The sequence below is a fragment of the Gymnoscopelus braueri genome (genome assembly GCF_963280865.1).
Source record: "Gymnoscopelus braueri genome assembly, chromosome: 12".
NCBI classification, from domain to species: domain Eukaryota; kingdom Metazoa; phylum Chordata; class Actinopteri; order Myctophiformes; family Myctophidae; genus Gymnoscopelus; species Gymnoscopelus braueri.
In genome coordinates this window covers 7,514,184-7,541,726 of record NC_137614.1, presented here as the reverse complement: position 1 = coordinate 7,541,726, position 27,543 = coordinate 7,514,184, and the positions used below count along the sequence as shown (strand labels likewise).

Sequence of the window (27,543 nt, the reverse complement as noted above, 5' to 3'; positions counted from 1 at the left end):
AGATGTTTTACATTGTATCGTCCAAGTCATTTTCAACGACGGGTTGAAACAAGCGTTTAAATCGCTTTTTTAGTCAGCCTGTGGCCAGTCAACCCCCGTCCGCATGCGCTGTACTGCTCCAGTAAGATTGCATTGGGAAAACAAGGCACAGGCTGACTAAATAAGCGATTTAAACGCTTGTTTCAACGCATCGGTAATTTTTTCTTGGCCGCTAAAATGTAAAACATCTGGACTACCGTTACTGTTTGGATACGATGTGCGGGAAAATATAATAATCATGCATAGTGACCAATTTTCGCCTGTGTCGTCACTTGCCTGCACGCGACGCTGTGGAACCTCATTTCGGCGCAGCCCTCCACTGCAGAGGTTTCAAATGGTTAAACTTATTACTATTAGACTTAATTAAGTCTGATAATGATGTACCGTGCATGTTCACATCATGTATACTGTACTTTACTTAAGACCATATTTGAAATATTTCATGTTTTAACATTTTGTAAATAGCCAGTTTTACATCGAGGTGCCCAGATGTCCATAGTGCCCACTTATCCTGTATCCGTTGGCATACCTCATACCTGCTGGAGTCAGGAGGCGATTGCGGGTGAGAAGCCTGCGTTGGCAAGGGTCTGGGAGCACTGGACCAAATAATTACCCGTGTGGAATAAAGTTGATCAGAACGGGAGGCTCGCGAGCGAGGCGACGTGATGTTGTAATATGGCACTTCTCTGGCTTTTTGTAATAATTTGTTTCCCCCTAGGTATCACTTGTGCTTTGAGTGAGTGGTATAGAATATAAAACTAAACAGAATAAACAAATATAACTGAATAAACATATACACATACACACACATTTATAACATTTAGCCTAAGGCTATCAACACATTTGAAAATAGTGCCGTCATTGTGGATTATATTAATTAAAAGTAAATAGCCTAAGTAGGCTACACTATAATTAACAATAGGTCTGCACATCAAAAGAAGTTAAAACTTACATTCACACATACAAAAGTCAAAGTGGCCTACAGTATAGTCAGACAAAATCGCACACAAATAAGAGTGGACCTAAAATTTTATTTCCAAAATATAAATAACCAGAGTTAAATTGATGGAATGACAAAATAAAAAATACATGAATGATGTACAGGCGTACGAAATGAATCAAGCTTGATAAATATCAATAAACACCAGTGGTGGAAAGTAACTAAGTATATTTACTTAAGTACTGTATAAGTCAAATTTTGAGGTAGTTTTACTTTACTGGTATATTTCCAATTTTCAGTAGCCTACTCTTACTCTTAAACTTTAATTACTAGTTACTTTGTAGATTTAGATTATTATTACAAAACATACATTAACCACTTGAGCCATATCTACATTTCGGCCATTAGAAAATAGCCGATCTACAAGCTCACTTATAGGACTTGTATGTCTGCTATTTTCAAAAGATTTTATACATTAGAAAACTTGTGAAATGGGACATTCTGCATAAGGATTACTTTCAACTTTTGGTATTTAAGTACATTTTTATACCAATACTTTTGTACTTTTACTCAAGTACATTTTTAATTCCGGACTTTTGCTTGTAACAGAGTATTTCTACATTGCAGTATTGTTACTTTTACTCAAGTAAAAAATGTGAGTACTTTTTCCACAACTGATCAACGCATGCATATTTCTCTGGATGAAGTCCTCTTGCTTGGTGAAAAGTCTCGTTGACAGCTCAGTGCAGAATGAACTCCCTGGACGCATACTACTCGCATAAACACATATAATATATGTATATATATATAATATATCCACAACTAATTAGATCTCATTTGAACCACTACAAAGAAGACCCAGCTGAACCAGCGGACACTTTCAAAAGGACTGGCCGCAAATAAGGCTTCTTAGGCGGGGTACAGTGGTCTGACGGGCCGGTCATCTGCGGCCGGGTTAACAGCGGCTAGCCGGCTACACAAACGTCCGAAAGTTCGGTGCACAAATCAGCCACAGATTTGAAGTTAATTAACAACATTCAAGCCTAAAATAAATCTTAAAATTACATTCTGTGGCAAAACAAAAATACTGCGGTCCGTGTCCGCCATATTGGTCCTGTTTTTCAAGCGCTGGTGGTCCGGTGCGGTGTTGCATTCTGGGCAATCTGCTGTGAAAAGTCCTCAGCGAGTCTAGTCTGAAGCATGCTCGGTAAAGGGGGCGGATCAAGTTCACATCCGGGTATTTGGTCTGTACTTGGGCAAATGCGAACTTAGGATTGGAACAGTACTTGGGCAGCGACTGATGACGTATCACGAGTTCGTGAGGACGGGAGTACAGACAAGTTCGGGTATTGAGAAACGGCCAGACTGTCGGTTGGACAGTTGGACAGGGGGAAATGTTTGGAGCCTGAGTGAGGATGGCAGTAAGCAGTTTCTTGACCACGAATATAACACGATTTAGAAAGAAGAAAAAAGTTTGTGTTTGTTACTTTATACTGGACTAAACATTTATACTGATTTATTTACATCACAGAGCGAAGTTGATCGTTTGATCGTTTTTAAGTTTGTTTTGTTAAAACAACGCTGTTATTACACACAACTGGACCCTTGAATTGTAACGTGCGTCTCAACTTTAACCGTCTCCGCGCTGGCTGGCGACTTGAAAATAAATGTAGGACAAGTCTCCATAACAGTGGGGATACAGTGAAGAGGCATGGCCCCTTATGGGCCTGGAGAAGGTGTGGAGATCAGTGCAGAACTGTCAGAACATACAGTGTCTACTGGGTGTCTAGGAACGGGTAGAGGCGGAGTGTAGCAGGGATAGGGTTTACCTTTGCTTGTTGCTTTTTATCTGGAGCTTTTTAACAGCTATAGGGGAAAGGTGAACAGTCCATGATGGCCTGTGCTCCATTCTCCTCCATATGATCCTAGTGTAACCAACCTCCAGGCCCACAAGCGGACATGTCCCTGCTGCTATCGGACAGACAAGCATTGCTTTCTGTATACACCTGTTACAGCCCATGCCATAATTACATTACATTACATTACAGTCATTTAGCAGACGCTTTTATCCAAAGCGACTTACAATAAGTGCATTCAACATAGGTAGGGAACAAAACTACTAATCACCAGAAGTCTTAAGTGCATTTCCTGCAAAAACAAGCAACCAAGAGTATACCTAGCGCTAAGGTAAAAGTGCAATATATCAGCTACCTACTTTCCATAATGATAAGTCACTGATGACCACTGGTAATATTACTTAGAAACAACCAGACTCTCCTGTGAGCCAGTTTGACATACGGATATCCTTGTCTGCCTGACACCTCTGGGGACTGACCTGCATTCCTGCATAGGTCCTGCTCGTGGGCAGACCTATGTCTGCCCACAAGCACCTATCTTGGGCATAGGAGGAGCCAGAAGATCCGCATGGAGGTCCACTGGAGGCCTTTCGCATAGCCATGCACCACATGGAGTTCTTAGAACCACCATCACCAGCAACCGACTCACATATCAACACTCTCTCTAACCGGCTATGAGCACTCCTCCTGGGCTCACAAGTGCCCCACTCTACAGCATTATTTCTTTGGCAGCTCTTTTCCTTTTTTTTTTAACAGGTCGTTCAGTTAAGTCCTTGCGGTCTTGTTTACAATGAGAACCTGTGAGCAATTAGGGGTTAAGAGTCTTGCTCAGGGACAGATATCATTTCATCGACACATATGCTGACCTGGCCTGGATTCGAACCTGGGGCAACCAGGGCCTCTGGCTCCCTAGGCGGGCTCACTAACCACTCAGCTATGGTGACCCCAGCTGTTATGAGATGGGAAAGGGAATCAGCCGATGGAGTGCTTTCTTGGTCCCCATAACTTTCTATCCAGTGACCCCCATACTCCCCTTTACCCACCTGAGGGGCATCCTATAGGCTCACTAAACTCATAAACCAGACCCCCTATTACCTCCAAACCCACCACCCACTCCATACCCCCCTCTACCCACCTGAGGGGCTCCATAGCCCTGTTACTCTCATCCAGACAGTGGGTTCAAGTCAATACTGTGTGAGGAATCAACTGGAGTTAAAATATTTATGTTTTGAACATTCTGGTATGGAAAAAAATAAAGACAGCCATTTACATCGAATTACTTCAAATTACACTATAACTTCTATTAGGCCTGGACAGTCAGTCATTTCAAGTTGTCGTGAAAGTTTAATTTCCACTTCTAATTTGAAGATAAGGGTCTATAGAACAATTTTAGTTTGAGTGTCAAGAAACCAGATTGAAATGTTTTAGTATTTTTTACCCATTTTCCAAAATGCAACAATCAAAATTTGTCTACATGAAGATCAGATTTCCAAAAATCTTAACCCTGAAGGCAAATTGTGTTAATTTATGGCATACATGGTTTTAGGGGTAATAAGGGGTGCTGGATCCAAATCTGCTGTATGCCCAGCTCAGAAATGGCTCAGAAATGGCTGATAATGGCTCAAAATGAACCATTTAAAGATGGCGGCCACCACTATGCTGAACAACATATACTTTTGACTAAACCAGGTATAAACTGGATTGCTTTTTGCTTTATTGGGTTTTTGGATGTGAAAAATTAACTTTTACATGAATTTGAAATGACTGAGTGTCCTGGCACCCCACTATTAACCACTTAATTAATTTTTTTTTGCAAGTGGACTTGCTGTCATAAAAGTTGAAGTCAAGTCGACTTAGTCGTTAATATTAAATAAATACCACACTGTAAACATAACTCTGATCAAAAGTACGGCTTAGTATTCTAATTTTCAAACTAAAGAGTGGAGGGCAAGAGAGAGAGAGAGACAGAGAGAGAGAGAGAGAGAGAGAGAAGGGAAAAAAAATCTCATTAATTAATGACTCCCGATGCCTGGTTCCAGTGAAAAACAACCCAGTTGGAAAAGGAAATAATCACTTCTGTCCTTGACCATAACCAATCCTGCAGTTTGAATTCTGCACACACGCACATAATGGAGCAAACATGATGATCAAAAACATTTTTGATTAAAATGTTTGAATTAAATAAAATCGAAATAAAGTCGACTTGTCTATTTATCAGAGACGGTTAGGAGAGAGTGGGGCGAGTCAGTCCTTGTGGTGATGGTTCTAAGACAGGGGTGTCGAACTCATTTTGGGGTCCGGGCCAAATTGGTCAAATGGTGACTTGATGTGAGCCGAAACCAGTTGCGGACGCACATGCGCGCTCACACGCATTCAGTTCAGTTATACAGCATCTGTTCTCTCAGACACTGACACTAATTACGTATATCACTTTTTTTTATGTATTAAGAAGAATAGCTACTTTAATTATTGACAATTATTGAGCCCCAATAAACCATGTTAAGTAGAATAATTTATAATCATTTATAATGTATAATTTGAAGTTAAACAATACCTGTGTGGGTGGTTAGGTAACGATTACCATGTTTTAAGCCACGTTTTCACTACAGTGCCAGAATCTTTCCAGTAAAATGATTAGATTTATAGAACAACAGTGGTGTAAAGTAACTAATTACATTTACTCAAGTACTGAACTTAAGTAATAAGGTTAAAGGATAATTCCTTTTAACAGGACGTTCATGAAAGTCCTTGCGGGCTTGTTTCCAATGAGGGCCTGTGAGCAATTAGGGGTTAAGAGTCTTGCTCAGGGACAAATTTCATTTAATCGACACATATGCTGGTGTGGCCTGGAATCGTACCTGGGGCAACCAAGGCCTCTGGCTCCCTAGGCGGGCTCACTAACCACTCAGTTATGGCCACTGAGTAGCCCATCTTCCCTATACACCTGATGGCGCAGCTCAATCCTCAGGTCGGGAGCTTTTCAAATCCATATATTGTAAGTACTTATTGTACAGCAGATATGTTATAAAGTCATGGGATAAAGTTGGTTGGAAAACCTATTCACCTATAAATGACAATTTACCCAATATAAGCACTTTCCTCACATTTTATGTCTAATCAGAATATTCCATTGTATTCCCCATATGAAAACCCAATAAAGCAAAAAGCAATCCAGTTTATACCTGGTTTAGTCAAAAGTATATGTTGTTCAGCATAATGGTGGCCGCCATCTTTAAATGGTTCATTTTGAGCCATTATCAGCCATTTCTGAGCCATTTCTGAGCTGGGCATACAGCAGATTTGGATCCAGCACCCCTTATTACCCCTAAAACCATGTATGCCATAAATTAACACAATTTGCCTTCAGGGTTAAGATTTTTGGAAATCTGATCTTCATGTAGACAAATTTTGATTGTTGCATTTTGGAAAATGGGTGAAAAATACTAAAACATTTCAATCTGGTTTCTTGACACTCAAACTAACATTGTTCTATAGACCCTTATCTTCAAATTAGAAGTGGAAATTAAACTTTCACGACAACTTGAAATGACTGACTGTCCAGGCCTAATAGAAGTTATAGTGTAATTTGAAGTAATTCGATGTAAATGGCTGTCTTTATTTTTTTCCATACCAGAATGTTCAAAACATAAATATTTTAACTCCAGTTGATTCCTCACACAGTATTGACTTGATATAGCAATAAAAAATATTACAAAGCAATTGTGGGAAAATTAAGAAATTGATCATAATTCCGATTTTGGCCATTTTGGAAATGGGGCAAAAACAATATATTTTTTTTCAATCTGGTTTATTTATCTTCGAGCCAAATTGTTCTATAGAACATTATCTACAAATTGGATGTGAAAAATTAACTTTTACATGAATTTGAAATGACTGAGTGTCCTGGCACCCCACTATTAACCACTTAATTAATTTTTTTTTGCAAGTGGACTTGCTGTCATAAAAGTTGAAGTCAAGTCGACTTAGTCGTTAATATTAAATAAATACCACACTGTAAACATAACTCTGATCAAAAGTACAGCTTAGTATTCTAATTTTCAAACTAAAGAGTGGAGAGAGAGAGAGAGAGAGAGAGAGAGAGAGAGAGAGAGAGAGAGAGAGAGAGAGAGAGAGAGAGAGAGAGAGAGAGAGAGAGAGAGAGAGAGAGAGAGAGAGAGAGAGAGAGAGAGAGAGAGAGAGAGAGAGAGAGAGAGAGAGAGAGAGAGAGAGAGAAAAGGGAAAAAAAATCTCATTAATTAATGACTCCCGATGCCTGGTTCCAGTGAAAAACAACCCAGTTGGAAAAGGAAATAATCACTTCTGTCCTTGACCATAACCAATCCTGCAGTTTGAATTCTGCACACACGCACATAATGGAGCAAACATGATGATCAAAAACATTTTTGATTAAAATGTTTGAATTAAATAAAATCGAAATAAAGTCGACTTGTCTATTTATCAGAGACGGTTAGGAGAGAGTGGGGCGAGTCAGTCCTTGTGGTGATGGTTCTAAGACAGGGGTGTCGAACTCATTTTGGGGTCCGGGCCACATTGGTCAAATGGTGACTTGATGTGAGCCGAAACCAGTTGCGGACGCACATGCGCGCTCACACGCATTCAGTTCAGTTATACAGCATCTGTTCTCTCAGACACGTATATCACTTTTTTTTATGTATTAAGAAGAATAGCTACTTTAATTATTGACAATTATTGAGCCCCAATAAACCATGTTAAGTAGAATAATTTATAATCATTTATAATGTATAATTTGAAGTTAAACAATACCTGTGTGGGTGGTTAGGTAACGATTACCATGTTTTAAGCCACGTTTTCACTTTAGTGCCAGAATCTTTCCAGCAAAATGATTAGATTTATAGAACAACAGTGGTGTAAAGTAACTAATTACATTTACTCAAGTACTGAACTTAAGTAATAAGGTTAAAGGATAATTCCTTTTAACAGGACGTTCATGAAAGTCCTTGCGGGCTTGTTTCCAATGAGGGCCTGTGAGCAATTAGGGGTTAAGAGTCTTGCTCAGGGACAAATTTCATTTAATCGACACATATGCTGGTGTGGCCTGGAATCGTACCTGGGGCAACCAAGGCCTCTGGCTCCCTAGGCGGGCTCACTAACCACTCAGTTATGGCCGCCCCTAGACTGCTGTAACTACAGTATATCAAATTCTTGGCCGAAACCGAATACAGAATATAGGAAACACTTGGCCGAATGGCTGAAAATTATTATTGAAAAAAAAAATATATATAGGCTACATTTTTTTTTATATTATTTTGTACCATTGCTGTCATGGCTATGCCTCTGTTGTAGAGCTACATGATTATGGCAAAACGTATCATAACTATAATCCATATTTAGATCAGTTTAGATCACCCTAACCCTAACCCATTTAAAACATGTTTATTTAATGTGTAGAATTATTTATTTACTATTGTGTAGTAATATAATGTCTCAAAACATTAGCATGCCATACAGTTGAATTATTGCAAATTAAATACATTTGATTTCAAGAAATTAAAACTATTATTGAATAGCCTAACAAAAGGCAACTGTGGAAAAAAATTCTGCAGTTGCATTATTGCACATTCCTTCCTTTTGGAGAAGTTACTTTCAGTTTCATTTCAGAAAGACACACACAAACACACACACACACACACACACACACACACACACACACACACACACACACACACACACACACACACACACACAGACACACACACGCCCGCCCAACTGTGTCACACTGGTGACGCGAGGTTACACACACACACACACACACACACACACACGCACGCACGCACGCACGCACGCACGCACACAAGCACACACACACACACACACACACACACACACACACACACACACACACACACACACTCACAGTCAAGCGTTCACAGCTGGTGTTAATTATTTTGCCCTTAAAACTATCGCTGGTTATCCTACGAATGTTACACCCTCTGACAAGTGGATTCTAGTTTTCAAGATGAGAACAGCAACACTGGTTACAAAGGAAGGCTATTCCTTTCTCACTACCTTCAGTTGAGACGGTGCTGTATGAGGGGGAGAGGTGAGGGGGGCGGGGTCAGGGGAGAAATGCTGCCACTCTCTACTCCTCAGACGAGAGACGCAACGGATATATACTTCTCCATACAACAGTGTTTTACCGGAGTTGTGATGCTGTTGAAAAAGCGTTCTCTCCAGGTAGAGTTGAATGATGGTGATGGTCCTCTGTATGCTAATGACATTGGCTGTGGCTTTACGGCTTGGCCATTGTTCTCACAGAACAAGTTTGTCCAGTATTCAGTCCCATGCAGCTAGCCTCAGTGCATAATTAAGAAGCTGCTGCCAGCAGTTTTTCTTTTCTATTTTTTTCTCTCTCTTTTGTTCCATTAAAAAGTAGTATTAAATGGCACAAATCTAAAATCACATCGCGGGACCGATTTGACGACAGGCCCGCAAAACACCAGTTTGACATCGCTGTTCTAAGACCTCCATGTGGTTCTAAGACCGCCATGTGCACAGCTATGCATTAGAACAACAGGGGTGTCCCTGTTCAAGGTTCAAGGTTGTACTTATTGTTACACCTTGTGTACAGGTAAATAAGAGTGAAAGAGTGCAAAAAAGAGCAAAAATATAATAAAATAGAGCATCATCAAATGTACATGTGCATATAACCTTTGTATATTATATACACCAACAGCATTTTTTCCACCTAACTTTGTGGAAACAACTTCACAATATATTCTATATACAGCAGATTAGGTACAGTAGGAGCAGTTCAGGCATAATAGTGCAAGAAAAGACGGATGGGGGGGGGGGGGCGGTTAGCATTTCACGGAGGATAGATCTGTTACAGTAATATAAGATCCATCTAAAAGTGCCACACAACTGAGTGGGACTGGAGCTGCGTGAAGATGTCAGAGTGTAATATCAATCCTCATCAAAACCTATTTTTGTTTTATATTGAAGCCATAACCCTTAACAAAAATAGATTTGAGCTTTTTTAAATTTTGCCTATCGGTATTATTAATTAAAGTAGTCTTGTTTGGTAAGTGTGCACACGCACGCCGCATGCACATTTGTTTGAGTCGTGAGTCGTGACTAACAGACAGTGAAATTTAAAATAACTTTTTTAATTTCCCACTTTTATTTCCCCAATGGGGATGATACAAACATCATCTAAAACATATTTTTTTCAACCACAAAACAATTAAACATCATGAAACTACAATCTCATCCATTATTGTGACTAGTATTATATGGCCATATATGGAGATCTCTATCTGTCAGTCCTTGTCCCCTTTATGGGCATATATGAAGATCTCTGTATCTGTCAGTCGGTGTCCCGTTTATGGCCATATATGCTGAGTGATTTGTTATGATGACTCATTGAGGTTAGACAACACAGTCCATATTTGGCCGTAGCTGCATTGGGCCGCACACCACATGTTTGACAGACAGACACAAGAAATCCTCAACACTGCAACAGAAGTGCAGAGCGTAACTCCCTGAGCAAGATTTCATTCAAATGTATCCACACCAGTATGTTTACTAAATACCTTGTGTCAGTTTAGTTAAATCACCAGCCGATCAAAGAATATGATTTGAAACGCAAGTGAGCGGTTTTGGCGGAACGAACCACACTGGCTATGCGAGTCCCCCTCTCGAACGGCAGACAATGTCTTACATAATGGCATAGTAGCGCCTTTGTGCCAAAAGAGAAAGTGTTTGGAGACGCAGCAAAAAACGTTTCATTTTTCTTTTTTTTGAGCGTGTGTGTGTGTGTGTGTGTGTGTGTCTTGTTTTCGTGCGTTCTCGCCAAACCTGTCGACAGCGTAGTTATATTATAACTCTTTATTACACGACTTGGTTGAATGCTTGATTATGATTTTTGAAGTCGACTTCATTAACACAAGTCGACGTCCACCAGGAGAAGTCGAACGTCGCGATTTTATTTAATTCAAAAATGTTAATCAAATTTCTGGATAATAACCGATGAGCTCAATAACAGACCTCTGTCTATTCAAAAACTCAGAGCACCTGCTGCACTGCTTGATTTTATGCTGTATCCAACATGACAGCCATGTATACAAATACACCATGTCATTTACAGCTAAACGTTGCTGTTGTGAACGTTCAGGGCATCCTTGCCAGCACTGGCCTATATATGGAGACGATTGACCTACAAAGTCTGACAGCTTAGAATCTCTAGAAAGGGAGATTCCTAACATACCTAGCTCTGACAAAACTCCTGGAAACTCCATATGTGGAGATAACCGAAACATCCAGGACTGACATCATAGTCCCAGATTTGGACATAACTGACACAGCCCACTCCATATATGGATATGCCTGACACTACCTGACATTACCGTAGTGACATCAGGGGGGCACAGCCAGCAGTATAAAGGACCCTGGATGCCCTGGTTAATCCAGTGTCCTCATCGACGCTCGAAGATCATCTTAACTCTCTCCAGAGTACCAGGGGCCTGTTCCTCAAAAGGTGAATTAGAGCTAAAGCCTGGCTTTACCACCTATCCTGGCTTAATTTAGCCAGGATTAGAGCTGAGTTGGTTCCTCAAAAGGTGAATTATCTTGAAGATTAGTTTAGCCAGTTCACCCTGGCTAAGTTTAGCCTTATCCGATTCCTCAAAAGAGAATTGAAGCAAGCCTACCTTAGTTACCATGGCAATTTAGCTGTGAAGTTAGCCTGGTCAGGAGCAAGCTAACAGCCAAGCTTACTTAATCCAGTGTCTTTGTTCTTCAAGTTTTTCCACAGTTAATTCAACACATGTGTTTGTATATGGACTCATTTGAATGACCCTGCATTCAAATAAAATGTAATCAATACAATAAGATATAATCTATGTAATTATATTACTGAAATAGTGTGTGACCATGAATCAGAATTGTTTCACAATAACTCATGTGATATGTCATTGTCACTCTGTTAACACTATAGTTAATATTGTTGTTAGATGTTTGATAATATATTACCTTTTTTATATTATAAAAAATGTCTAACACATATATACATAGCCTACATATATATATATATATTTATATATATATATATATATATATATATATATATATATATATATATATATTTAAATATATATATTTAAATATATATATATATATATATATATATATATATATATATATATATATATATATATATATATATATATATATTATTATTATTTTTTTTAATTTTTTTTAAAATATATATATACATTATTAGTTACGGGTTTAAAGGAGCCTCTTTGTAAGTCAATAAGGAGCATATTTTAAATTATCAATTTCTAGTCAATGGAGAAATTATTTTTTATTTCTTGTCCACCTTTGGAGTTACATCATGATGGCAAGGTAACTACACAACCCAAATTTCTACCAAAGTGGTCTTGCAAATGTGGGGTTATTGCGTGTCTCGTCCCGTCCCCCGCTCATCCCGTCGCGGTCAGACTTTGTCAAGCCTCGATTTGGCTTAAGGCCAGGCTTTTTTAATTCACCTTTTGAGGAACAGGCCCCTGGACGACTAGCTGGCCTTACAACCCAGCTAGGCCTCACAGTGGCTCTTGAGTCCGGTTCTAAACAACCGGCCGATTATCTGTACTACAGTTGCTCTCAAGAATGTTTTTGAAAACATTTGAAGCGAAATAGACGATGCAGTAACCAAAAATTTATTCTATTTGATCCAATACACTTCCTTGTTTTCCGTGGCGGCCGTGTCCGCCCAGCGCAACGCTTATAGAATACTGTCATTGATGTAAGCAAGGAATTACTTCGTTTTGTTGTTACTTTTGGGTCAATTTATTAATAAATGTATGTATTAAGTAGCCGGTTAATAAGCGGGATGATGTACGGGTGGGTATCTGGTCATTATTGAAAAATAAATCACCCTGTCAGGATTTATTTTTCAATAATGACCAGCTACCCAGCGATTATCCCTTATATTATGTAACAGAGTAGTTCACTACCTCAGCCTGATGGCCTGAAAGTCTAATATCTCCCCTGAGTGATAGGGATATCCCTTTAGCTTAGTGGTTAAGATGTTGGCTTTACATGCGGGAGACCCGAGTTCGAATATCGGGTGTTACATATATATTATAACTGTTATAATATATGGAGAGTCGAGAGCCAGGTAGTGGGTTTAATATTTCCCCCCCCCTTGGAACAGTAAGTAAGTAAGTAAGTAAATTTTATTTATAAAGCACATTTCAAAACAAGGTTACAAAGTGCTAACACAATTAACAAGTTAACAACAGAGTATAAAAGTATATAAATAGAGTAATAAAACAATACAACAACAAGGATTAAAACAAAGCAATTTGTCCGTGAAAGTCAGGTAGAATTTTATGGGTAAAAATGCTTACGGAACAAATGTGTTTTTAACATCCTCTTAAAACCTTCAACAGACTCTGCATTTTTTATGGCCAATGGTAGGGCGTTCCACAGTGTGGGAGCAACCACTGCAAAAGCCCGGTCACCCTTTGTTTTGCGATTGGACGCAGGTATTTTAAGAAGGCCTTTGTCAGAGGACCTGAGGGATCTCATATTGTCCTTAGGAGGCAGTAGGTCCAAAATATAAGGTGGGGCCAGCCCGTGTAATGCTTTATAAGTAGTTAGGATAATTTTAAAATCTATTCTGGACCTAACTGGTAGCCAGTGCAGTGCGGCTAACACCGGAGTTATGTGTGCTCTGCGGTTGGTGTTGGTAAGGATTCTGGCTGCCGTATTCTGCACTAGTTGGAGTCGGGATAATGATGAACGGCTCAGGGTGGTATAGAGTCCGTTACAATAGTCAAGACGGGAGGAAACAAAAGCGTGCATGACTTTTTCCAGGTCTTGAGAAGTGAGCATTGATTTAATTTTTGCAATATTGCGTAGATGGTAGAAGCATGACTGGGTAACCTTTTTAATATGGAACTCAAAGTTCATTTGATTGTCGAAGAAGACACCGAGGTTCTTTGCAGTCTGTTTGACATTAGTTGCCAGGGGACCAAGGGACAGACGAATTGCATTTGAGCTAATCTCAGGGCCTATGATGAGGATTTCGGTTTTATCTGGGTTGAGTTGTAAAAAGTTTTGTGCCATCCATTTATTGATACCGGTTAAACAGTCATGCAAGACTGTGAGTTTAGTGAGATCAGTTTGCTTAAATGAGAGATATAATTGTGTATCATCAGCATAACAATGATATGATATTCCTTCAAAGCTGTTAATAAGAGTGCCCAGGGGGAGCATATAGAGGGAGAATAGAATTGGACCAAGTATGGAACCCTGGGGGACCCCACAGGTCAGGGGAGCTGAGGAGGAAACATAATTGTCACAAGCGACAGCCACACTTCTCCCTGTCAGATAGGAGGATAACCATGCCAGGGCCGACCCGGTTAGTCCCACCCACTGTTGGAGCCTATTAAGGAGGATGGAATGATCTATCGTGTCGAACGCTGCGCTTAAGTCAAGCAGCAGCAGCACCGAACACTCACCGACATCGGCCCTCATGAGGATGTCACTAGAGACTTTCAGTAGTGCAGTTTCAGTGCTGTGCTTCTGGCGGAAGCCGGACTGAAACTTGTCAAATGTATTGTTATTATTAAGGAACTGTAGAAGTTGATTGCAGACAACTTTTTCTAAAATTTTTGAGATGAAAGGGAGTTTGGAGATTGGCCTGTAATTGCTGTGAACTTGTGGATCAAGGCTTGGTTTTTTTAAGAGTGGTTGGATACTTGCGTGTTTAAAGTGATCGGGTACACACCCAGAGGATAAGGAGCTATTGATTATTGACAGGATGTAAGGATTTAGACAGTTAATAGCATCTTTTAAAAGGGCAGTAGGAATGGTGTCTACAGGGCTAGAGGAGGGATTCATATGAGACACAATTGATGAGAGATCCTCTAAGGAGATCATGTTAAACTGGGACAGTGACGAGACTGGGGGAGGATGGTCAGCTATGGTGATACTAGGCGGTGTTATCTTAGACCTAATATTGTCCACTTTATCAAGGAAAAATGATAGAAATTGATCACAGTCATTATTAGAGAAGATAGGAACTGGGGGGGAGCTGGGTTAACCAGAGTGTTAAGCACGGCAAAAAGAGCCTTAGGCCTATTCTTATTAGTGTTAATCAGATTGGAGAAATAAGCAGCTCTTGCATCCTCAACGTTGTGATTAAAGGCAGACAGAAGTTCCTTCATGAGGGTGAAGTGAACTGTCTCCTTAGTCTTTTTCCACCGTCGCTCTATCTTTCTACATTCTCTTTTTAATCTGCGGATGTCCTCATTTATCCACGGGGATGCATTAACAGCACCAGCACACTTGTTTTTTGTTTTGAGGGGGGCAACTATATCTAGGGCAGACAAACACAAATGATTAAAGTGGCAGACGAGGGCATTGGTGTCAGTGGGAGCTATCGCAACCTTACTAAGATCTTAAAAACAGAGGAAAATTTTTCAGCAGAGGAACTGTTAAGAATGCGAGAGCGGGTTAAACGTTTGATGGGTTGGGTCTCGGCAATAAAATCTATGTTAAAAAGAATATATTTGTGGTCAGAGAGAAAGAACTCCCCCACATGTAGATTATTGAGGTTCAATGACAGTGTAAAAACTAAGTCCAGTGTGTGACCCTGGTCATGTGTCGGCCCAAACACATGCTGAGTCAAATTCAGTGATTGAGTAATACTCATAAAATCATTCGCTAAATTGTCGGCGGGATTGTCAATGTGAAAGTTAAAATCACCTGTCAGGACCATGTTATCAGCCTTCATAACGACAGAAGATAAAAACTCAGAGAATTCCGTTAAAAACTCACTTTTAGAACCTGGTGGGCGATAACATAATAAAATAAAGAGAGGATTAGCAGATCCAATCCTAAGCAGGAGAGCCTCAAAGGTCTCAAAATTATCGATGTCCACAGAGCGGCAAGCAAACTGTTTGGAAACTACAGCGGCTAGACCACCTCCACGGCCGGACAACCTAGGAGCATTAATAACTCTGCAGGAAGCGGGGCAGAGCTTGTTCACGGTTACGTTGTCTCCGTCTTTCAACCAGGTCTCTGTTAAAAATAAAAAATCAAGGTGATGTGATTTAAAAAAGTCTCTTAAAATGAAGGGCTTTTTACAGACTGACCTGGTATTAATTAAGGCCATTTTAAATGGAACAGCCTTAATGGCAGGGGCTATAGGTAGGCAAGGAATGTAAATGAGGTTAGATGGAGTGACTGTGCGAGGGGCGATGTTGTTGAGTGAAGATTGTCTGGACCTGATAAGAACAGGGATGGTCATGGGGCAGAAGAGAAAAATGGAATCAGCATGAACCAAAGGGAGATGCTCATGATTATTGTAATGAAAAACTACTGTAGTGGGATCATGCTGGGGTGCATGTCACTTAGAGCTGCAAGCTATGAACTGTATGTAGTGAGTAATTAATAGATTGGTGCCTTTTGAATTTAGGTGCAGGCCATCACGTTTATAAAGGTGATTTCTAGTCCAAAAACTGTCGAAATTGCTGATGAAGCCAGCTCCGGTGGCCTGACAGAAGGCTTTTTGCCATTCATGCAGGCTCCAGAGCCTGCTAAAGTGTTCAGGACTCTTAGAGGGGGCTGGGATGGGGCCAGAAAACACACATGTTTTGCCCAGACTCTGTACAGTGGTGGCAAGTGATTCCAAATCTTCCCTGAGTTTCACAGAAAGTCTGTTCAGGACATCATTGGAGCCAACATGAATAAAGAGGGTCTGAGCAGTGGGATGGAGATCTAAGACAATGGGGGCCAATTCAACTAGATTGTGGACTTTGCCACCAGGGAGACAATAGGTGATGGCACCAGGGATCACAACAGCTCTGATAATCGAGTCACCAATAATGACAACCTGTGGGGGCCTGTCCTTGCATCCTCCCTTATAAATAGAGAGTTTGGACCAGAGGGGATTGTCCTTAAATGTATTGGTAACGGTGGCATTAGTGACGTCACGTTCCGCCGCAGCTGTGACCATCGCGTCGTTGGGGGACCCCCCATTGACGTTACTGTCAGCTGGGACAGACGCTGGAGTTTCGGCTGGGATTTCCTTGGCAATGGTGACGTCAGTAGAGTTTGTGACGTCACGATTGTCCACAGCTGTGTCCATCAGACCGCTGGGCAGTGGGAGAGTAGTAGGAACACGCTTGGACTTATGGACAGCAGGAGGCGAGGGGGTTCTGCGACGAGAGCGTTTATGGTGGATTCGAGGGGTCGAGGGACATGAACGCTTTCTGTTGGATTTTGAGAAGACCTGTTGCTGATAGCCAGCTGGCGGACGAGGGTCTGGTAGCAACCCATTTGCCACGCTCCGCACGGTAGTAGATGTTAGCATCCTATTAGCCACAGCTAGCTCGCTGCTAGCCGCTGGCTCCGGGGTAGCTTGTTGTGGCTCGGATAAACAGGCCAGTGGGGTGAAGAAGTTGGTCAGTGGAATGGGGCTATCGGTACCTCCAGGAGAGAACCAGGGAAGAGAACGCTTTCTCCCATTCCTGACAACAGACGTCCAGGAGCGGACCGGAGTGGGACTCGAACAGCGGGGTCCGTTGGGAACCAGTTTGTCCAGCCTGGACTGCAGCAGCGACTTCCTCCGGAGGACATCCTTCAGGACTCCCTCGATGGTCTCGAGCTCGGACCTTAAGGTGACCAGTTCGGAATCATCTGAGGTAAGTGGCGACATCTAAGGAGAGAGAAATAACTGCCAGTACACAGTCCAATGGATAGATACTGGTGTTTGTTGTTTAGCCAAGGGCTAAGTGGTTAGCAGCGGCTAGAAAGGCTACTTACACACCTGGACTCCGAAAGGAGTCCAGTGCGTTGATCAGATGTTGTAGATATTATAGATGTACAGGTAGGATGCGATCCAGAGCGGTACTTACACACAAGGGTCCCGATAGGGACCCACTGCGTTGAACGGGTCTAGCAGGGGTACACAATTGTACCGGTGTCGCAGGATAACGCGTGATTTCAGTCGTTATTGATGGTGATCTTCGACCATGGTGCAGTATGGCCATCAAACAATCAAAGTTTAAAAAGTGTTGTTAAAGACAATGTCTAAAAGTAGGTTAAAAACAGGCTAAAAAGTCATGAGATAGGACCTCTGAACGCCGAGACGCAACGCCAGTGTGATTGTCCGTGTCCAGTTCCATAGACCGATGTCGATTTAGAATCAGTTTTATTGTCACATCACAGGTTTAGGCAGAGCCATGATTTAGGGAACAATTCCTCTCTCTGTCTGTGTGTCCAGTGAAATTAGTGAAATGATTGTTAAAAGCATCACAAATATCGAATTTATTTAAAACAACATAGCTAATCTGTGACGGGAGAGAGGCCTAGCTTTTAGTGATTTTACGACCTTCCAAAAACTAGCTGCATTACCTTGTGTCTTGGTAAAACTAAATGAATACAAATCAGATTTAGCCTTTTTGACCATACTATTACCTTTATTTCTCAACCGCCCCAAGTTCTCCCACACAACTATCCTTCTCCGTTCTCTGCACTGGCTCCCTGTAGCGGCTTGCATTCAGTTTAAAACCCTGGTGCTAGCCTATAGGGCAGTGAAAGGAACAGCTCCTTCTTACCTCCGGGCTATGGTCAATGCCTACACCCCTGCCCGACCACTTCGGTCTGCCACCTCGGGGCGACTGATTGCCTCGTCACTCAAGGGTCCTTCTGGTCGATCGACACGGTCACGACTTTTTTCTGTTCTGGCCCCACAGTGGTGGAATGAATTTACCACTGATGTCAGGACAGCAGAGTCACTGCCCATCTTTCGCCGCAGGCTGAAAACCCACCTCTTCAGGAAACACTACCCTTCCTCTCTGCCTGGCCTACTTGTTGTTAACTAGTTGTACGAACTTTTGTTTTATTGTTGTATTGTTTTATTGGATCTTGTTTAGTCGATACACTTATTTGTTTTAGCTCATGCTCATTTGATTTTGCTATTTTGTCTCATCTGTTTAAGAAAGTAGGTAGCTGATATATTGGACTTTTACCTTAGCGCTAGGTATACTCTTGGTTGCTTGTTTTTGCAGGAAATGCACTTAAGACTTATGGTGATTAGTAGTTTCGTTCCCTACCTATGTTGAATGCACTTATTGTAAGTCGCTTTGGATAAAAGCGTCTGCTAAATGACTGTAATGTAATGTAATGTAATGTAATGTAATGCAATAATCTAAAAGATAACCAGTCTGCTGGTTCACCAGAACTTCTGGCCTTTCCAGGCAACATGTGCGGGCCTCTTTGAGATCCGCTGAAAACCAGGGACTCGATCGATTTTACTCTAAAATTCTTATAGGGGGCATCAGTAACATAATAAAAAATAGTAAGAAATAGATTAAGAGCTAGGTCAGGGTCTTGAGTTGAAATGACCCTGTCCAAATCAGAATAAAATAAAATATGTAAAAAAAAAACCTGTTCATTAAAGGTTTCATGACGTTCAGTTTTACCACATATTAAAAGTCTTTTTCATGGTCCTTCAAACGTGTATAGAAAGTTTTAACAAAAAATTCCACTCCATTGATCCATGGCAGGTGTTTTTCTCTCACATTTCTAAAGCCTTTTCAACTGCAATGAAAAAAGAAATCTTTGCCTGCGGGTGTCGCTGGTGAGGGATTTTGCCTGTCAATCATCGCCTCTGCTCCGCCCCCCCTAAAGGAAAGGATAGGGGAGGGGAGGGGCGAGGAGGAGAGTGGGCGGGATTAATCGGCTGTGACCTCACTGTCGAAGGTCAGATTACTTTTCAGCCTAATTATTCAGAAAACCCCAGACCACAGAAAATCCACTGAATGTTCAAAGTTCCGATTTCTTGTGTGTAATTGAGGTCATAAAACCCCCCAAAAAAACATAAAAAATAAAAAAGTCAAAATGAATGTCATGATACCTTTAAAAACTTAAATTGAAAATTATGAAATCATGTTTAATAATCATCCACCGCTTAGTTTTATCAGCTTTTGCAACTCTAACACAGACTCTGGGGCAATCACTGACACCTTGAGCAAAAACCATGCTATAAGGGTATTTGGCTGGTCTGTTAGCTAGAGCTAGGTCTATCAAAGTAGATCTAGAGGGGTTATTTATGTTTGGTCTGGTAGTATGCTGGATGAGCTGAGATAGGTTTAAATCTATACATAGCTGTTTCAGACAGGCAGAATTATTAGAAAGCCAGTCCAGGTTCATGTCTCCCAAAATAAGAACCTCTGAAGACACATATTTAGACAGCAGCTTCCCAAATTCCTCCAGAGCCAAAACTGGCGCTGAAGGGGGGCGATAAGTACCAATAACAGTGCAGTGGATATCACCACCCAGACAAATATCTAAATAATATATTATTCAAAACGTTTAGGGATAGATGACATTTCAAGGACATGTGCAGCTAAATATGTCCTGACTAAAATTAGCCCCACCAGCTCTTGATTTCCTCTCTATTCTAAAAGGATTATAGCCATTTATGGCAATATCAGAGTCCAGTGTAAGCTCAGTCAGCCAAGTCTCTGATAAGACAAACACATCAAGGGAACCCCCTTAATCAGAATATTAATAAAATCAAGTTTTAGAGCCATGCTCCTAATATTCAAATGAATACATTTTAAGCCATCACAAGCGTGCAGTTCTTGTGCAGTCTTCAAATCAATAAAATTCACATTATTAATGAGAGCAGAGGGAGTAATTTTAGGAGCATTGTTTATACAAACAAGGTTACTCACTGTGACCCCCTTAAGGCATTCTACTATTGGGCTGTTGCATCTACGGGGAATGCATGTTAAATTTGCTTTGAAATAACAGTGGATATATTGTAAACCTTGTTTGTTACAAGGCTATCTGAAAGAACATGGGCCCAACATGTTTTATGCGAGGCATGCTGGACCCTGCTGGTATCAGTTATCAAATGTATTCTCTAGACGTGTCAGCTGGGAGGCCACCAGGGTGTTCTTTTGATGGCGTCATGGAGGGGGGATGGGTGGGGGGCAGAACAAGGTTGGTGGTTGTGGGGCCTGGCGTTTGATTAGGGGGGTGAGTCTAATCCCTGCGCTAATCAAGTCATTCATGCTGCTGGTAAACTCCAGTAGCGGTATTGGGGACAGGGAAAAAGATGATGAAGAGGACGAAGGTGATGGAGTTTGATATTCTTCCTCTCTGATAGACTCCTCTATAGAGTCTGTGCCTTCTTCCTCAGCTACGGCGCAGGCTGGCACGACTGTGGCAATCTCCTCCTGGGGATTTGGGTTATCAGCAGTTGTTTTCAGTACACTGCCTTTTGTTTTTAATTCCAAGACTTCACTATCTGTGAGTTCAATTGTTGTGGATGCTCCTCCACCATCCTCGGTGAGGGGAGCCGCAGCTTCAACAGGGGTAGCAGATAACTCAGCACTATCTGTTGTTTTGGATTCTTGTGTTCTGGCCTTGGCAGAGGGTGGCGGAGGCACACGTAGGGTGTAAAACACGTTTGACACCCGACACGGTCGAGGCAGAAGGCCGCCACCCTAGAGCCTAGGGTCTGCCTGACGTTTCTTCCAGTTAAGAGGGAGTTTTTTGTTGCCACTGTCGCAAAATTGCTTGCTCAGGGTGGGATTGTCGGGTCTCTTGTAAAGTGTCTTGAGACAACTTGTTGTGATTTGACACTTTAATAAAATTGAATTGAATAAAATTGAATTGAATTGAATTGAGATGAACACTTTTACTCCTAGCTTGATTAGGTGAATTCCATTTGAAAAAAAGTGTCTCCGAAGATTTGTTGGTATACGGAGTTGAAAGCCACTTGCTCAGTGCAGAGTCTACTGAATCGTTCATCGCCGCCTTTTGTAGGTGGTATTGGGACACTGATGCAAACATCAACATCTAGGGAGCTGATTGTGCTGAATAAAGCAGTGAAATGCTGTTTTAGGATTTCTGACTTTTTCCCCTCTATATCACATGTACCAATGTGCAAAATCAGGGTTTTCACCGTTAGGTGTGCAGTAACAAGATTCAAAATTATGTCATTCATGTCTGTTGTCTTTTCTGACACAATAGTTGTAACATCAGACCAGCATGAAGCTACAAACGCTGACCCACCAAGTTCGAGTTCAACGTCAACAAGTAGAAGAGTCTCTACAACTGAAGGTGAGATGACACATATGTATTCAATGACCCACTTGAACCCCAGCATCCATATTTTGGGGGAACATTAGCCCAAAATAGCAGATCTACAAGCTCACAACGCATTGCAACCTGTCACATTGTTTAGTTTATGTTAGATTAGATTAGCCTATTTAACACATTGACTGCCAATGAGTTTATTCATCATGTACTCACCCCTATGCCAGCAATTTGCGTGTTTTTTTTTTTTTTTTAATTTTTCATTCAAATAAATTCTCTGATTGTGGTTTTAAATACATACAACAGTTCCACCAGTAGAGAGCAGCAAATCCACACATTGATCACCTCGCTCGCCCCCTCCCAAACAGGCCCACGTCACATCCGGTCATACACTGTATGTTATGTTTTCGACAATCCCTGATCCCCTGATCGGCCTGAAAACGATGTGATACACGACGACGATGACTGTTAGTCACCCGGACCAAAGAAAATAGAAGTTGAGCTGTCCGTTCATTTTTTATACCGTGTGAAAAAACGTGTTTTTCCCTATTCTGAACGAAAATTACCGGAGAAAAACAACGTGACCCGGAAACGAAATCTAAGTTATACATCCGGCTCCGGGTGAGTGTGACATAAGTGGAAAACGAAAGTGCTGATGAAAAATAAACAGAGCCGCGCGATCACAGATTAAACAATGAAAATTCTAAAGAACAGAAGAACGCATCAATGCGTTCTTTTGAATTGCGGCAAGCAAGCGATGGATTTGAAAGAACGCATCAATGCGATCTTGGCAATCAATGTGTTAACAGTGCAGAAGCATAATTACTTTGTTCTGATGAACATCCACATGAATGATCTAGTGGAAAGGTTTGTAGACATATCCTAAGGTAGGTGAAGATAGGGTGCATACAGCTACTGAAATACTCCTATATTGTAATTGGATATAAATAGCAGGTGCAATCCATTCATATCCATCCATCCACACACACACACACACACACACACACACACACACACACACACACACACACACACACACACACACACACACACAAACACACAAAAAGTCGTCATAAGTCGTCCTTGACAGTGAGGGCGTTTGGACGATGTCTTGTCATAGGTCGTCCTTGGCAGTGAATGAGTTAAAATGAACGTGATTTGTTTTTGTTTCTGACGGAGATAAAAGCGTTCTCTCTTTTCTGTATCATTGTCTATGAGCCGGCGTCGTGGTGTGTATGTCTGTGTCCAGCAGTCAGCTGCTTGACTGTGATCTGTGCAGCAAATTTAAATGGCATAGTAGGAGGTTGTCACAAAGAGAAAAAAAGAGAAATAAACAGATTTTCAAGCTATCAATGGTACAGGACACTAGCTTGTAGATCTGTTCTTTTTAAGCATGCGTCATCACGTATGATACGTATCATAAGTTATGATGCATACAGTAGGTGCAGGTCTGTGTTCTTCCCTACGTGGCTCTTTTATTATTGTGGGTGGCAGTGGCTCAGGAGGTAGAGCGGCCGTCTTGGAATCCGAAAGTTCCATTTTGATTCCTGGCTCCTCCTGGCTAAGTGTCCAAGTGTCCTTGAGCAAGACACTGAACCCCTAAACTGCTCCCGATGAGCAGGTTGGTGCCTTGCATGGTTTCCTCTACGCCTACTACGTGGCCCTCACATCTAGAGTTCAGGCTGCTACGTGGCCCTCACATCTAGAGTTCAGGCTGCTACGTGGCCCTCACATCTAGAGTTCAGGCTGCTACGTGGCCCTCACATCTAGAGTTTGAGCTGCTATGTGGCCCTCAAATCTAGAGTTTAGGCTGCTACGTGGCCCTCACATCTAGAGTTCAGCTGCTACATGGCCGTCACATCAAAAGTTCAGGCTGCTATGTGGCCCTCATATCTAGAGTTCAGGCTGCTACGTGGCCATCACATCTAGAGTTCAGGCTGCTACGTGGCCCTCACATCTAGAGTTCAGGCTGCTACGTGGCCATCACATCTAGAGTTCAAGTTGCTACTTGGCCTTCACATCTAGAGTTCAGGCTGCTACGTGGCCCTCACATCTAGAGTTTGAGCTGCTATGTGGCCCTCACATCTAGAGTTCAGGCTGCTACGTGGCCCTCGTATCTAGAGTTTAGGCTGCTACGTGGCCCTCACATCTAGAGTTCAGGCTGCTACGTGGCCCTCACATCTAGAGTTTGAGCTACTATGTGGCCCTCACATCTAGAGTTCAGGCTGCTACGTGGCCCTCACATCTAGAGTTTAGGCTGCTACGTGGCCCTCACATCTAGAGTTCGAGCCGCTACACGGCACTCACATCTATGCTGCACAGCCGATCAAAACTGATTGGGCCATATATGGAGATCTCTGTATATGTCAGTCCTTGTCCCTTTTATGGGCATATATTAAGTTCCCTGATGTCATCAGTATATGACCATGTATGGGCTGGCCCCTTTTGTGGCCATATATGGAACTGAGAGATTTTCTTGAGTCTGATGCCATGACGACACATTGAGGTTACACAACACACTCCATATTTGTGGCGTAGCTGCTTTGGTAACTCCTTAGTATATGGTTATGGTTGAGTGTGATGGCGTGGTCCAACCGCCCGCCTGTACTCCCTTAATCAAATAGTTATATAGGATTTGTGTACTATTTTATTATTATTATCAGTATTAATGATGTGTTAATTTATGTATTGTGTGTATAACTGCATGAAGAAAATGTTGTCCATAAGTGACTTTAAAAGTTTGTGGGGCCTGGAGTACACAACCCGGCCTGGCAGAGACCAAGTAAGTGCACGTTTCTAGTTTATTACGTAGCCGCTCAACAGTACATACATTGTTCTTCTGTTCATCTTAATTCCTATTGTTACCAGACTGCCAAACATTATTATTTGGTGCTGTGACTTTTTACTTGTTGAAATGTCTTTAGTCTTTAGTAGCAGGATAATTACTGGCAGGTAGTATTGGGGTTCTTAGAAAAGTCTGTTTGTCTTTTCAGACTCAACAATAGTTGTAACATCAGACCAGCATGAAGCTACAGATGCTGAAACACCAAGTTCAAGTTCAACAACGGGAGTGGTCTCTAAAACTGAAGGTGAGCCGACACTATGCATAGATTTCTACAAAAAAAAAACAGATTAAACGTTCTGGTCTGTTCATACTATTTATCTGTAAACTGTCCTTTATTTGATTCATATGCTGTGTTAAAGCATCATATTAAATCATATTAAAACAGATCTATGTCTATTCCAATGATTATGAAAGTTGTATGACAACAAAACAATAAGTGTACTGTGTAGCTAACCCGAACCCTAACCCTAACCCTAACCCTGCCTATATCAAATGGCAAAAACTGGGCTAGGCCTAAACAAACACTGATATTCCATTAATTGAGGGATACAAAGTCTTTACATTTTAACCATATGAACTGTAGAATTCTAGAATTATTCCGGCAGACTTTAGGCAGAAAAATATCAGATACAAGCTTGTTGCGATACATACTAGCAGACCTACTAAGGAGCCCTGGGGACCCCGGTCAACAAAGTTAAGGGTTTAAGTGGTTAAATCTTTGAATGTTCAGAAGCATGTTTAACTAATTCAGTGCCAGGAATTAATTAATTAATCTGCCAGTGCCAGCGTTTTTACTAATCTTTCGAGACCCAGAAAAAAAAAATCAATAACTATGTAAACACCAGATGTCTCGGGTGAAAGATGAGTCTTTTCTTTCATCCAAAAAAAAAAAGAAAATATCACTATCTTCCATTCTTTAGTTATCGGCAGCTGAATATAGCCTGTTTTCACAAAAAAACGCAATCTGGGAAAAGAAATCAAAGAAAAACATATTTTTATAAATCTGATAACGTTAGACCGGATCAGCTGGAATTTCTTTAGATCACGTGATTTCCAGGTGTACTCTTCTTTGTGAGTCCAATGATCACTCACAAGTTGCAACACATGATCTATACACGTCAATAGCACTGAAGCATTGTATTTTAAATGACATCAACAATAACATTTTCATTCCACTTAAATATCTTCAGCGAGTCTCTTTGTTGATCAACACCGGCCTGACCTGATTCAGAGAGTGATCATGGTCAAACCCATCCTGGATCTGCTCCTTCAAGAGAAGGTCATCACCTCAGAGGGCTACAATAATGTGATGTCTAAGGATACCAGTCAGAATAAGATGAGGGAACTCTATACACTCCTGAACTCCGGCACATCCAAAGACACGTTCTACAAAGGTCTAGAAGAGCATGAGAAGTGTCTTCTAGTTGATCTGTAAGCAATTGTCCTTTAAATCAATTTTCTCAGATTCCTTCTAAAAGCTCTGCAGCTCATTTAAATTCATTTTAGGACAAACATTTTTGTAGCTTTTCAGGCCATGGTGTGTGTGTGTGTGTGTGTGTGTGTGTGTGTGTGTGTGTGTGTGTGTGTGTGTGTGTGTGTGTGTGTGTGTGTGTGTGTGTGTGTGTGTGTGTGTGTGTGTGTGTGTGTGTGTGTGTGTGTGTGTTTGTTTTTAACCCATGATTTGTCCTATAGAGCCTATATATAGAGAATTGTTAGATTTGTACACGGTCCTATACAGCCTATAATATTTATATATAATTGTTAGATTTATATACGGTTTGTAAAACATTTTGTTCATTTCACAACAGGTGTCCTCAGCGTTCTCCATCACTCAATGCAACACAACCCAAAGCAGCAGCTACATCTGACCCAGGTCAGTGCTGTTTGAAGTTTCTTTACTCTAAATGGAGACGTTTCATGATGGTTTATATCTGCTAGTGTAACTGTTGAATTCCATTCTAATTGTTTTCATTGGGTATTGAACTTACATTACACTTACACTCAATTAAATTACATTGCATTACATTACAGTTAACATGTTTCTGATAATGGTAGCATGTAGCATTGTTGCATCAGACATGTCAGATCATGTTGGGATAACATGGGTCCTCAGGTTTGTACAAAACAGCTGGAGTGAAGTAATGTAAAGTATTGTCGGGTCTCTTGTAAAGTGTCTTGAGACAACTTGTTGTGATTTGACACTTTAATAAAATTGAATTGAATAAAATTGAATTGAATTGAATTGAGATGAACACTTTTACTCCTAGCTTGATTAGGTGAATTCCATTTGAAAAAAAGTGTCTCCGAAGATTTGTTGGTATACGGAGTTGAAAGCCACTTGCTCAGTGCAGAGTCTACTGAATCGTTCATCGCCGCCTTTTGTAGGTGGTATTGGGACACTGATGCAAACATCAACATCTAGGGAGCTGATTGTGCTGAATAAAGCAGTGAAATGCTGTTTTAGGATTTCTGACTTTTTCCCCTCTATATCACATGTACCAATGTGCAAATTCAGGGTTTTCACCGTTAGGTGTGCAGTAACAAGATTCAAAATTATGTCATTCATGTCTGTTGTCTTTTCTGACACAATAGTTGTAACATCAGACCAGCATGAAGCTACAAACGCTGACCCACCAAGTTCGAGTTCAACGTCAACAAGTAGAAGAGTCTCTACAACTGAAGGTGAGATGACACATATGTATTCAATGACCCACTTGAACCCCAGCATCCATATTTTGGGGGAACATTAGCCC

At 41.2% G+C, this 27,543-nt stretch overlaps 1 protein-coding gene across 1 annotated transcript in view; it reads left to right on the top strand.

The window, feature by feature from the left end:
• LOC308097450 (uncharacterized protein) overlaps nucleotides 1–27,543 on the top strand; it is a gene marked incomplete at its 5' end in the record, with an annotated part of 177,783 nt that overhangs the window by 128,839 nt on the left and 21,401 nt on the right. Inside the window, 5 exons of the mRNA XM_080445209.1 lie at nucleotides 21,880–21,969; nucleotides 24,939–25,034; nucleotides 25,981–26,221; nucleotides 26,599–26,663; nucleotides 27,383–27,472. Coding sequence (XP_080301335.1) covers nucleotides 21,880–21,969; nucleotides 24,939–25,034; nucleotides 25,981–26,221; nucleotides 26,599–26,663; nucleotides 27,383–27,472 — 582 coding nt within the window. The remainder of the gene's footprint in view (nucleotides 1–21,879; nucleotides 21,970–24,938; nucleotides 25,035–25,980; nucleotides 26,222–26,598; nucleotides 26,664–27,382; nucleotides 27,473–27,543) is intronic.